This window comes from Colias eurytheme, chromosome 1 (assembly GCF_061535395.1).
Source record: "Colias eurytheme isolate Ceu_HAF_F1 chromosome 1, ilColEury1 Martin Lab GWU primary, whole genome shotgun sequence".
Lineage (NCBI taxonomy): Eukaryota > Metazoa > Arthropoda > Insecta > Lepidoptera > Pieridae > Colias > Colias eurytheme.
In genome coordinates, this window is record NC_142980.1 from 9,637,197 (window position 1) to 9,651,724 (window position 14,528).

The 14,528-nt window shown below is 33.0% G+C and overlaps 2 protein-coding genes across 3 annotated transcripts in view; one reads left to right on the forward strand and one right to left on the reverse strand.

Annotated features, from left to right (window-relative positions):
- alpha-Man-IIb (alpha-Mannosidase class II b) overlaps positions 1-9,731 on the forward strand; it is a 67,176-nt gene extending 57,445 nt beyond the window's left edge. For both annotated transcript variants that reach the window (XM_090103725.1, XM_090103718.1), the window contains exons 5-8: positions 2,990-3,082; positions 3,766-3,960; positions 5,805-5,916; positions 5,991-9,731. In XM_090103725.1, coding sequence (XP_089959851.1) covers positions 2,990-3,082; positions 3,766-3,960; positions 5,805-5,916; positions 5,991-8,707 — 3,117 coding nt within the window. In that variant the 3' untranslated portion in view covers positions 8,708-9,731. The remainder of the gene's footprint in view (positions 1-2,989; positions 3,083-3,765; positions 3,961-5,804; positions 5,917-5,990) is intronic.
- A 106-nt stretch (positions 9,732-9,837) lies between these two features.
- On the reverse strand, positions 9,838-14,298 carry Arl5 (ADP-ribosylation factor-like 5). Its single transcript, XM_090103761.1, has 5 exons — positions 13,997-14,298; positions 13,584-13,792; positions 12,720-12,845; positions 11,017-11,126; positions 9,838-10,317 (listed from the first exon to the last, which is right to left on the reverse strand). The coding sequence occupies exons 1-5, from the start codon at positions 14,040-14,042 to the stop codon at positions 10,269-10,271; spliced, it is 540 nt and encodes a 179-aa protein (XP_089959887.1). The 5' UTR covers positions 14,043-14,298; the 3' UTR covers positions 9,838-10,268.
- Positions 14,299-14,528: the final 230 nt, after the last annotated feature.

A 14,528-nucleotide genomic window follows, 5' to 3' on the forward strand; every position in this document is an offset into this window, starting at 1 on the left:
AGGTAAATTTTTATTTGAGAGGAAATAACGGAAAATAATTTTTTCTTTAAATTTAACTTTCATGTTCGAGACACCAGCTGACGTATAATACACCATGTTGTAACCAGCTGATTATTTTTTTTCGTTGAGATATTGGGTTAGCTACAATTTGACAAATTTTTAGCTGAGAGGAAATGAATGAATGAATGTATTTTTTTTCCTACGTGCGTGGGAGGCTACAACCCCTCACCCCCCCCCCAACCGAGTGCCAGCTGACGTTCACGAGGCTTTATAATACTATACTCTGAGGCGTCTGACGAATTATATCTTGAGAGGAAATAATTAACCAAATTTGCACCTGGCTCCCGTACCATAACTCTGCCAGCTGGAAAAAGAATAAGTCAATATAGTTGTAGAATTACAAGTTGTAGAATAATTGAAAAATATTATTCCAATAATACGTACATGTAACATGTAGTCTGAAAATGACAGGCTCTTTGTTCTCCACAAATAAAGGAACAATAAAGTTTAATTATTTTTAACATCATGCATATCAGATTGGTGAAATAAAATTGCGAAATAACATTATCTGTCCGTCGAGAGCTTAATGCACATTTTTTTTTTTCTATCATTACTATAAAGTAAGACAGTACCGTAGCCGTAAAATAGGATAAAACGGTGTTTTTCTTAGATTAAACACATAAATAAGTTCCACTATACATTTTTAATCTCAACCGGCGACGCGAAACGCCTCGAAAAGTAGTGGTGAACGTCGTCACAGGTTGACGGACATGAAGTCTTGATAAAGATTGAAACATCTGATAATAAAACCGATTGTTATATAAATGGCCTTTGAGAACTAACAATTTAGATAATCGACATCGTAAGAGCCTAGCTCTTCGTTATGCAAGGTTGCTTTATTTTGATCTTTTCTGTCTGAAGACAAACTTTCTTCACACCTAAAATGATAAACAGTTCACAGATCAGGTGTTGTCAGACATCAAAAAATATTAACAATACAATTAAATATTCTAAATAATCACAACTACAACAAATACATTTAGTTCATTAACTTTCTTCTTAAAACTCTTTGTGCAACTGCACTGTTATATATATCTACGCATTATGCAGTTACGGGTGATAATTATATTTCAAAGAAACTGTTTTCATTTTAAAATATTAAGTTTACGGCGTAACTCGTGTTTACATAGAAAACATAATAGCAGTGACAGAGCCTTTGAAATTCAAAGTAGCGTGTGTCGATCATCAAATTGCAGTATAAGGGGCACAATCTACTTTATATAAATTGTTGATCCCTTTGACGGCTTACGTATGAAATTGCATAAAGCAATATCTATTCTAAACGATACCTGGAAAATAGAAAAACAGCATCAATCTTATCGATATAACTCTGATCCACAATAAGCTTTTGTTTTTATAAATTAAAAAGGTACAATTTTAAAAATATATATGGCCGTCAGTTTCTTTAATGCATTTAACGATTAAGATTGAAACTAGTAGGTAATTGTAATTATTACCGTTGCGTTTGTCTGGTTTCTAAGTAGGCTAGAAATAAATCTATGTAATGCAGTTACATACATCTGTTACCAGGCTATAATTAATGAGTCAATTTGTGGAAGATTCTAGCCCCTCCTCCTTAATCGAAAATATCGGTGAATACATCGGGTAGATATCGTAGTTTATATGAGCTGCTTGGAAACACAAATACAAATATTAGCATAGTAAAAAATGAGGTAAACCAATCTTGTTTCGGGATTATTGTATAATGCATACCTAATCTACATATATTTCACAGTTTTATCACATAACTCGGAGGATCAATTTTGGTCAGTGGTTACAATAATAAAAAAATAAACATTAAAATACGTAAAGTAGATAGTGTTTAAATGAGCATTCAAAAATCGTTCACGATAGCAAACAATAATTAATAAATACGCGCGAAAAAATATTTTCAATTTGAACACGGCACCGCTGTTGAAAATGCGTCCAATAAGCGCTTGGTGGTGCATGCTGGTGCATCGCATGTGATTTATTTCGCCGTCCGCCGTGACGAAGCCATATCAAACCTACCCACGTTACGTGAACATACAATGTGTTGTCGAAATGTGCATCACGAAGGTGCATTTCCTCGTCTAGACAAAAGGAATGCTCCACATTGTCCCATGATCGATCTGTTCATATTCCGCTCCGATGCGTTTCATTAAAGAACACATTAGTGATTTGGGTAACACATTATACCCGTACGAGATAACTAGATGCGCGAATTTTTATTACTAACGCTTCATTTTGATAGTTAATTATAAGCACTTATGCTTGTGCCGATAATTAATTTTAGCGAAGATCAAATTAAAGCGATGAATTTTCATTGGAACACAAATGAACATGTGACGCGTATGAATGGGTTGGTGCTCAATCGAGAATAAAATAAAGTATTTTGTTGTCGAAAGCCGCTCGACCAATATGCAATGAAATTTACTCTTGGACCAGTCGTGTGAAAGATTTTGATTGGAAATTCGATTTGAGGTTGTTGAACTACGCAAAATGCAAAATACTTGGAAACCAAACTGTAACTATCATGTTGCTTTTCCTGTTGCATGCTCACTCACCAATTTGGTTTGTGTAAACGTATTTCTATATTGTACCCGGAAGATACCTTACCATTTTCGTTTCAAATTTATTATTATTCAGTTGAATATAGAGATGTTGCATTGCATTTTGTATAGACATAAGTTATAAAAATACACATAATGATTTTTGTTCTCCTCCCGAGTCATGTGACTTGTGAGTAGGCAATAGTGGTAGGGAAATAGTGGAGGATTGTCCTTTAGTTATAGCGCTCCGTACAATAAATTGTACAAGTTTTTGAAGATAAAATGATTTAAGGCCTTCTGCAGATAAAATGGTTTTCATCTACAGAAGGCCTCTCGTATAATGTTTGTTTTCATTAAGTGTATAATGTAAAATAAATAACCCGTTTGTTATATTTTAGCCTAACTGGCTCCGGACAAAAGAATTTTGGGATCGAACCTTTGAGGAGCGATATGAGAACATCAAAAACGATAGTCGGCGTCCGAGATTAAAGGTAAATATTTTATTATACCCATTTACTTCACTTATATTCGCCCGGTAACTATATAGATACCATTTTTAATGTAAAATGACGCAGCCACTCGAATGTATTTTCGAGATTATGACCTAACTAGACGGTTGAATGAGCTTCACGCGGACTCACTCCGTTGTTTTTGTTGATAGTATTCATTTCGTAAACAAGAGCTGCATAATAGACTGGCGATATTAAGCCGTATGTTTTTGTCGTTTCGAGAGCTGAAACCGTTCAGGTGTTGCGTCGAGTAATGAAAACTGAAGAATATCGGAGCTAGATGCAACGAATTGCAGGAAACCCCGCGAACAAAGCTCGTGGCGATATCGTAGGTGTCGTCAGATAAAGGACAATTGAATTACTGATGCACTCCACTGTAGAGTGTTGCGTCTCTGTTGCGGGCTGCGCGCTGCGGCCCCTATCGCTGTGACGTTTATCCAATAAACTTCCATCATCCAGACATTTATGTACCATTAATAGGTGTTAAGTGACTATGCTGTTAGAGTTTTAAAAAAGAATGGCAATGTAACATAATAGTATAGTAATTGCCTGTTATAACTGGAAGCAACAACATCTTATACTTTGACTAAAATGAGTTTGATTCATGATTACTTGACTACAATTTAAGCATGTTCACAAATCTATATTTATTACCATTTTAACAGGTATTTGTTGTGCCTCACTCGCACAATGATCCCGGTTGGCTGAATACGTTCGAGCAATACTTCGAAACAAAGACGAAAAACATACTCAATAATATCGTCACGAAACTAAATCAGTATCCCAACATGACGTTTATATGGACAGAGATATCTTTTTTGAATGCGTGGTGGGAACGCTCCCATCCCGTCAAACAAAAGGTAAGTTTGTGGAATCGGCTGAGCAACTTAACATTAATGAATATTAAAAAAATTATAAGATTTGGATAATAATATATGCATGCGACATCTATTATCAAAATGTTCATTAACATCCCACATAACAACTAATACGCTTAGAAGCAATCCGCTAGACGAATTCGCAATCGCGTTATTAGACTCGTTCGTATGCTTTAATTGAACTGTTGTCGGGTTAGCAGCTTGTTCCATTGAAATTTCATTCATTTTATTTTTGGCTGTAAAACATTCCCCAAACAATGTTAAGTATTCGAAACATTTATATAGTTAACGTAGATACTTAATGCAAAATGTATGCGACGAATTTATAGAGATTTAAAAATATTATGTAAGAATGTATATTATGCAAGAATGTATTTCACGATTGAATTACAGATCGCAACTTAAATAAATATTTTTTTTTATATACTTAACTAACTAGTAACTACTAAAGAATTTTCTGAACTATTTTTTTTAACAAAACGCATAAGTAAGCAAGATACGTACCTACAGAACATCAAATTATTTAGAATGATTACATACTTACCCTGGCCACAGTCGCAGACGATAATGACAGAAGGTACCTATTTAAAACGCAACGGCGCACTTGCAAACTAGTTTCTGTCTGCGAACTATTTAAATGCATTTGAAGTTTGATACAAATAAAATCAAAGTATTGTTCTCAAAAGGAGAGGCTTTATAGTCCAGGATCCTTCGCCCATTTTTGCAAGTGATTACTATCAAGCTAATTTTCCGTGAGTAGCTTTATTTTGATGAGACGCCCAATAATTTCCTGTACGAAACTCGATTGTGGTAGCTAACAGAGGTAACAAGAAAAAAATGTTTTGATTTGATGGTTCTCAAATATTTATTACGCAATTTGTAGGACAATATGTCTGTTGAATTATACAAATATTAACTAAGTGAAAACAAAAAAATCTGCTGGTTAGTAATCTTTTAGGATGACCTCGTTATCGATACACATTAGAAAGAGGGGACTCTTTGATCAAACAATAGATTTTGTTGGACAAATATTTTTTCGAATAATTTAGATACCTAATTATCTTGAGATTGAACAAAAAAAAATCAGTTAGTAATATGTAAATACATATTTGAGAACCATCAAATTAAAACATTTTATCCTTGTTACCTCTAGTTGCTACCACAATCGAGAGTTTCGTACAGGGAAATTATTATATTCATCAAAATAAAGCTACTCACGGAAAATTAGCTTGATAGTAATCACTTGCAAAAATGGGCGATGGATCCTGAACTATTAAATGTATTCTATTATTTTATACTAGTTTTTATTTCTTAAGATAATATTTTCATATAAAGTCAGGAGACGCGCATTCTTTATTTTAGAATAGCTCCTAATAGCATTAATCAGCCTTCAATTGAGTTAAACAGTCTCAGTATCAATATATGCAACCCATATTACTTGTTCAATTGAATCACAATAACATGTTGCGCTAACATCCCATTCAGTCTGTAATTTCTTATTCGCATACAGTTCAAGAAATACAAGCTTTAATTTAACTTGCATCGTTCGTGTATACGTCATTCCTGTTCAAATGCATTTCCAAAATCCATTTTTCAAGCACTTGCTGACATCTATCTCACTTAACTGAAATTTGGTTTACTGTGTAACTAACTGTAGTGGAAATATTTAAATCGAACTGTATAGGTGTATTTCTTTGATCCTTATTTTGTACTCGCAACTCTAAATACAAATACAATGTTACCATTTCTGAAATATTTATCAATTACCATTGTCGTTCTTTATATTTTAGGAATAAATAAAATTAATCTACTAATTTGTTTTACAGGCCTTCAAAAAATTGGTGAAAGAGGGTAGAGTCGAAATCACAACGGGTGGCTGGGTAATGCCTGACGAAGCGTGCACTCATATATACTCATTAATAGATCAGTTCATTGAAGGTATATGTTTGTTAAAACTGTTCTAAATGTGCTGTAATACTGTAAAATACTTACTCCTGTTTTATATTCACCAGGTCACGTTTGGGTCAAAGCCAACCTTGGTGTAACTCCAAAAGTAGGTTGGTCGATAGATCCATTCGGCCACGGAGCTACGGTGCCGTACCTGCTAGACAAAAGCGGCCTAGAAGGCGCTATCATACAAAGGATACATTACGCTTGGAAACAATGGTTCGCGCAAAAACAAATTGAAGAATTTTATTGGATGCCCGGCTTCTCCTCTAATAAACCATCCCTAGTTATTCACAACCAACCCTTTGATATTTATTCTATTAAGAGCACGTGCGGCCCCCATCCTGCTATTTGCCTCAGTTTTGATTTTAGGAAAATCCCCGGCGAATACTCGGAGTACACGGCGAAGCACGAGGACATCACGGAACAAAACTTACACAGTAAGTCAAAAACGCTCATGGAAGAGTACGACCGCATCGGCTCGCTCACCACACACAACGTTGTGCTCGTACCTTTAGGCGACGACTTTAGATACGACTATGGCATTGAATTCGACGCTCAGTACGTCAATTATATGAAAATGTTCAATTACATTAACAAACACAAGGAGATATTTGACGCCGATGTTTCCTTCGGTACACCAGTTGATTACTTCAATGCTGTTAAGGCGAGACACGGCAGCATTCCCACATTACGCGGAGATTTCTTCGTCTACTCGGATATTTTCAGTGAAGGGAAACCGGCTTATTGGTCTGGTTATTATACTACGAGACCTTATATAAAGATTGTTGCGAGGCAGTTCGAACACCACCTCCGGACGGCGGAGATACTATTTACTCTCGTGTCGAATTTCCTTAGGCAATCTAACAAGCACATGTTCGAATCATCGGAGCGAAAACTGGAAAAATATTACGAACAATTGATCACAGCTCGACGAAATTTAGGCCTTTTCCAACATCATGATGCCATCACTGGAACTTCCAAAGCGAGCGTCATGTATGACTACGGAACGAAACTCTTCACGAGTATTTACCACTGCATTCGCTTGCAAGAAGCCGCCCTCACTACCCTGATGATACCCGATAGTAAACTTCACACACAGTCCATTCTTCAGAGTGAACTGGAATGGGAAACATACGGAAAACAACCCAGAAAAATGCTAGTGTCTGTCGTCGATAAAAAGAAAGTCATTCTTTTTAATCCTCTGGCAGAGCAAAGGACGGAAGTCATAACGCTCAGATCAAATACTACTAACGTCCGAGTATACGATACGCATAACGAAAAATATGTGCAATACCAAATAACGCCCAATATTGATATCCGTGATAACGGGAATTTTGCAATAAGCGACATTAACTTTGATGTAATGTTCGTGGCCACCCTGGAAGGATTTAGCGTAGTGACTTACAATCTCGAAGAATACACGAACCATTCCCAGCACTGCGTAGTATTTTGTAACAACTGCACTGAACAAAAATCTGACCCTGACAGAGCTAATAATTTTGTTATTAAAAAAATGATGCCAGGAAATATACAATTAGAGAACGAGGTTATGAAATTACTCGTCGATCGTAACACTGGATTTTTAAGACAAGTGTACAGAAAAGATATTCGCAAGAAAAATATCGTGGATATTCAATTTGGTGCATATCAAAGTGCTCAGAGGCATTCTGGGGCTTATTTGTTTATGCCGGATTATGATCCACCCGAGAAAGATGTATTAGGTCAATATACGAAACCGAATAACATGCAAGATGAAAATGTTATTATTGTTTCGGGGCCAATATCTACTGAGATCACCACTATGTATTTGCCTTTCCTAGTACATACACTTAGAATTTATAACGTGGATGATCATGCACTTTCACACGGAATTTTCATGGAGACAATAGTCGATTACGAGAGCCCTCCCAAAAACAGGGATACAGAATTATATATGCGAATACAAACCAATTTACAGAACGGGGAGGTACCAGAATTTTACACTGATCAAAACGGTTTTCAATATCAACGGAGAGTGAAAGTTGATAAACTGGGCATCGAAGCGAACTATTATCCGATCACAACTATGGCTTGGATACAGGACGATGAAACAAGAATGACTTTGATTACAAATCACGCTCAAGGAGCGGCTGCCTTTGAGCCCGGTCGACTCGAAGTTATGATGGACCGTAGGACCCTTTATGACGATTTCAGAGGCATAGGTGAAGGTGTCGTTGACAATAAGCCAACCGTGTTCACTAATTGGTTGCTATTGGAACCCTTAAATACTAAGAGAGCTAAAAGAGATACACATCGGCAAGGTACCGGACCGTTCCATAAACGGAGATTTAATACAGAACAAAAGGCGCCAGTTTACGAGTTGCCTTCGCAGACTGCTGACTATTTGAGCAGAACACTCAACTATCCCGTGAACGCTTATGTGGTGGATACGAGTGAGGTCGGTGAAATTGAAGTGAAGGAACATCAATCGTTTTTGACAAATTTCCCGAGCGGAATACACGTTGTATCAATGCGTACTATCACTGACGAAGTGTTGGAGCAGTTTCCGAGCAATTCCTGCTTTATGGTACTGCATAGACCTGGATTTAGTTGCGATGTTGGGAATACTTCGCCTCAGACGAATTCCCGATTTACGACTGAAACTAAATTTAATGGACTCATTGTTAACAACCTGGTTTCGGTCAGTCTGACCGGCCTTAAGACTTATAAGAATCTAAGTAGTTTAGCTAATATCACTTTGGAGCCAATGGAAGTTAAGACGTATCGAGTTCGGTTTTAAAGACTAACTTGAAATAGTATCTAATAATACAATTATTATAAAGTTTTGGTGACCTCTTGTCATCGAAGACTAACATATAGAAAGACTTATAAATCTACGCATTGGTATAAGACCAGCTACAGATCTGATAGTATCTGACGAATACCGAGATTGGAGTCAACTGTACGACGAACCTAGAAAATTAATTAGGTATAGTTTGAATGTAAAATGTAAATGTTTGATAGGATATTAAATGAAAATATGAAATTCGCCTTAGCTTTGCAAGATGACATAATTTATTAAATCTATTATGACACGCTTATTTTACATTTGTTTTGTTAAGCTAAGATTTTCAGTACCTATGCACTATTTATTCATAATAAAACAAGTCTCGATTTAGAAGTATCTACCTCAGGACCAAATAATGTAACTTTATAAAGGATTCGAAATCTTTTAAATAATTTATTTTTAGTCATAATTTAAATCTTTCCCTGTTTTGAAATCAATTACATGCCGTCGTTTGACGCAGTGTTACTATTGCTATATGAAACTGAACATTTTTGACATATTTATTGTAGTTTAGATAATAATAATCTTAGGTAATAATATTAAGTAACTGAATCGTATTTAAAGTTAGGTAGGGTACTCTGGATCTCGTATACAAACTTATTTCAGTTGTGATATTATATTCAAATGTACAGTATGGGCTTGAATGTTAATTTAATAAGTGTTTAGTAACAAACGCTTTATTTATCTATGCTTATTCCAATAAATTTCTTCTTTTAAATTTTAACTGTATTAAGTATTTTTTATTCGTATATATATTACAATCTATGTTAAAACATTCCAATAATACTTCATTTATGTAATATCAAATATGTATTTATTGCTTTATTTTACATTGATACAGTTTAACAGTGCATAATCCTTTACCAGTTATAAATGAATGAAATAATCATAAATGTTTTTGTGTTCCATTATAATAATATTATGTAACTGAATGTCTAGAAATAATATAGGAAAATTATCGTGAAATTGATCTTCTCATAATAACATTTGTATATATTATTTACATTTTTGTATATATTGTATTATGTAAAACTTAAGTACAATGATTTGAGTCAGTTAGGTATGAAAATAAAAATAAAAAATTATGTTAATTTAATTTATTTATAATCATTACAAATAAACATATTTTTTTTTTGTAATTATTTGTGATAAAAATACATCGCTCTTGAAACTAATTTTGTAAAAATGTTTATATATAGTTTTATTTATTTTACATAATTTTACTATGAAGATTATTGAAAGCTTGGTTGTATTTATGCACATAGCATTAAGAGTATCATGTACAATCTGTTCACGAATCAATAGACGAAATAAAACCATCAATTATTATACTTTAATCTTTGTTTGATTTATAGTTTATAACATCCAAACCAATACATCTATTATGCAAAAATCGTCTTACATAAAATACAACAATTATTTCTTTAAAATTTATTTATTAAAATATTATTATCCATCATATTGACGTTCTAACAATAGAGCTTACTAATAAACTTAATCACAAATGTGTTCGTCATTTCTTCTTTATTCTACTGGCTATCCATTCAAGGCCGAGATGTAAACTGAAACAAAAATTAAAATCGTTAATATTTTAGTCTATTTATATTTAACCATTAATATTTTAGTCCTAAATCTTTGCTTTTATCAAAATGTATTAAAGTACATAAGTATAATTTGTGGAACTTTTTATCGCATTTATACTAGTTGCTTAAGAATCAGTTAAATCCAAACAAACTAATATTGACATAATTTAAAAGAGCAACTATGGAGTTTCTTGCCGATTCTTCTCCATAGATACTGCTTTCCGAATCGGTGATAAATGTTAAAAATACTCATGTAATGACGATTCGAAAGTGCTACTAAATAGTAGTCTAATTGAATAAATGAATGTTTGAGTTTGAAAACAAAATATGAAATCTATTCTTCATGTTAATACAAAACTCAAATTATTTATAACTGTTGGAAAAGCTGTCACTCTTAGGGCCGATTTTTCAATGCTTGGATAAAACTTATCCGTCCAATAAAGTATTACACGATAATATTAAAATGTCATGTAAACTGTCAAATACGGGCAATAAGAATACGTTTTTAAAATGGTAGTTTTATACATTATTCGACGAATAAGTTTTATCCAAGCATTGAAAAATCGGCCCATAAGTGATAAGGCCGCATTCTGTGCTGGACTAGTTATAAGTTTTAATTTTAAGGATTTATTTGTATGCCACCACAATAAAGTGTAAATAAATAAATAAAAAGCTTACCCTTCTCCAGTGAGCGCACAGCAAGCTTGGATATGCCAGGGGTGATGTTTTATAGACGTTAAGTCCAGTTGTTCAGAAATTTCAGCAGCTGTCATAGATCCTTTTACATCCTATAATAAAAATATTATATTAATTAAGCTTCTATCTTATTTTAAATATATGATGCCTCATGCCTGCCTCTTTGGTACAGTGATTAATGTACGACTATAGAAGCATCCTGGTTTTGATTCTCAGTCCTGGACTTACACAAAAAAGTGGGTCTAGCATGACACAGATGGCCAATCACCTACTTGTTTGTAAATAATATGTAGTATACTAGCGGTCCGCCCCGGCTTCGCCCGTGGTACCTACATGTTTAAACTATCCTATCTCTCAAATTGGATCGAACTGCACATGGTGTGCGAATTTTATTATAATCGGTTAAGTGGTTTAGGAGTCCATTGAGGACAAACATTGTGACACGAGATTTATATATATATATATTATGATGTGAAACAGATGCATATTGCATCACACCAAATATATGTATTTTTAAATACTTATAGATTTTGTCTACTACTAGTTTGCATAGCCTAACTTGCACACATAAAAATTATGCATCAATTAAACTAAATTCTAACATGACAATATAATATTACCACTTCACAATTGAACAAGATTGCATTACAGAAATAACAGATGAACCATTATTTACTCAATTGATTGGTGTTTGACGAATGGTATGTACTTATCAACCAAACCAACAAGTGAAACATATTGAGACTAAAAACTTTCGTAAACACTTTATACAACCTTATTACACAAGAGTTGTACCAGTTATGCATTATTCGATGAGGAAATTACTCCATGTTCAATCTCCATAAATGTTCAATTTGAATGCATTAAATATAGATCTCAAACTTCAACATTCATATATCTTACTAAGTTTGTGAAAATATATGAGTTCACATATTATCCTAACTAATATTATAAATGCGAAAGTTAGTCTGTCTGTCTGTTTCTTAACACCTCAATCAGTCAACCAATTTGGACAAAATTTGGTACAAAGATACTTGAAACTTAGGTTTTATTTTGGAAATCCCACAGGAACGATAAATGTGCAGGATTTTCTTTAACCACGAGGGCAATGCCACAGACGGAAAGTAAGTATGAAATAAAATATTAACTTAAACTTGACAGCCTATAACAAGTTTTTTTACAAGTCAAGCTATAATTGAGCATCTTATATAATTTAATGAAGACTCATGTTATTCTGATATAAAATGATGATGTCATATCTGAATATTTATTCATGACAAATATTGGCTTCCAAAAACGGTTTGCATATGTGTTAACTTCATTTTTGATTTGGTAGTTTAATTTCTATAGTAACTATTTTTCTATATGCTAAAGCCAGGCTAATTTTCTTTATATTAGTATGTACAAATGTAAAGTAATTATAATTGATTAGATGCAATTTGTACATTTACAAAGTTGAAAAATGTATATTAATATCTTTTTTTATGATAGATGTAGATTGTTTATCATTTTCAATCATCTGGATTATGGGATTGAGACTTACTAATTATTATTGATATAATAGATGTTTGCCTCTTTTCTCCTTGATTATAATTTTCAATGAGATCCACATTTTTTGATTAATATTAATGAATTTTCCTTCTAAAATTATCCATACAGATATATTATTTTTTAAATTAAATTACCTGTTTATTAGCATATACAAGAAGACAAGCCTTGCTCAACTCCTCATGTGTCAACATTCTATGAAGCTCCTCCCGGCTTATGCTTAGTCTCTGACGATCAGTTGAGTCAATGACCATTATCACAAACTGTAACAAGACAAGAAATAATTTTGTATTGTTTTTATCATGTTAAAATATTTTATACTTATGCATAATTTATAGCAAGAATTTTGATTTCTGAGCAGGTAGAAGCAATTTTTATTTCAATACAATAACAATTAAAGTTGGTGATATAATTGATTCTGGTATGAAATATTTTAGGGTTCATTAATGATAGGATTGAGGATGTGTGTCAAATTTTTCAATAATGAAACAAGGGTTAACAATATTTGCTATTAATATACTAATTCCAATCCATGAAAGATTCATATAGCTAAAAGGTGCAATAATTATTCTTACAATTAGCATAAAACCAAACTTTGCACAGCAGTTTATGTAATACATTTCGCAAATGCTTGAATTAAATATAAGAGAAATACATTGCATTGGCAGCAATTGCATAAGCTGGTACTTGAATTCATCTATTATGAGTATATTCTAAATAATAATGTATTTATAATTAATATTAGCAATTAATTAATGAGTGTTTTAAATATTTTGGTATAATTGTTTTCCAATAGCAACTTATTGTTTTGTAGCTGCAAAATTTAAAATTATTTATGTTACTTTATAAATATAATTATTAGAACATGCAATTGAGAACATCATAATCATTTATTGCTCTTTATAGTTGCATATATTTACACTTGAAGCAAGTCAACAATGATGAAAAACATAGAAAGTTAACAAAGCCATGTAATATCTTTATTACATAATTGATCCTACCTCACTGTTAGTGTAATATGTATTCCAAGCAGAGCGCAAGCTCTGTTGTCCTCCCAGGTCCCACATCACAAAACGCAGGTTTTTCCACACCACTTCTTCCACATTAGACCCAATTGTGGGCCGTGTATGCACAGCCTCTCCCAACAGTAGCTGATAGAGTATTGTCGTTTTACCAGCATTGTCCAAACCCACTAGCACCAACTTATGTTCTGAAATAGTTAATTACAATATTTAAAACAGTTAAACCTTCAGAGACAATGATAATGTATGTAATGCCGATTACGAAAATATCTGTTTATTATTACTACTTGAAGGCCAAATATCTTACATTTAGGCCCATCTCAAGTTATCTTATCATAAAACATGCATGCTCGAATTTTTAGATATTTTAAGCAATATATATCAGTACTTACCTTCATTGCCAAATAAACTCCAAATTTTCGATATAAGAAGACCCATGATTATGTTTATTTAATTAATGGAAGAAAATTAACAGCATACTACGTTTTATTTACAATAACATTTTCCAAAACTATAAATTACATAAAATGTATTTGATCTATTAACAAAACTATACAACGTTTACAATAAAATTTCGTTTAGAAAACATTGTTGAAGCTCATAGTCACTGTGATTAATAAAAAAATATGTTACACGTCGTCCATTCCTTACTTTTGTTGTAAGTGAAGGCATGTAAGTAGTACAGCTACGCTGTAGATACTCATTCAATATTTGCCATTTAGTTACGTTACTAATTTTACAAGTAGGTCAAAGACAAATCGTATTGAAATACACTTAACAAAAACCCGAACTTATACGCAAATTTTGTGTAGATAATTTTAAAAATAAATTAATTACACATTATCTTTTTAAAACTATTTGACAAGATAGCACTCAACAAACAGTGGTACTCAAAAAATATGAATTGTAAATTCCTGTCTGATG

Bases quoted from the DNA above. Each gene is read 5' to 3' on its own strand.
- Arl5 (XM_090103761.1), bottom strand. From the start codon at position 14,042: ATGGGTCTTCTTATATCGAAAATTTGGAGTTTATTTGGCAATGAAG. The intron at 12,846-13,583 runs GTAGGATCAATT...GTCTTGTTACAG, and splicing joins CATATTACACTAACAGTGAG to TTTGTGATAATGGTCATTGA. The intron at 10,318-11,016 runs GTAAGCTTTTTA...TTTTTGTTTCAG, and splicing joins TGTGCGCTCACTGGAGAAGG to TTTACATCTCGGCCTTGAAT.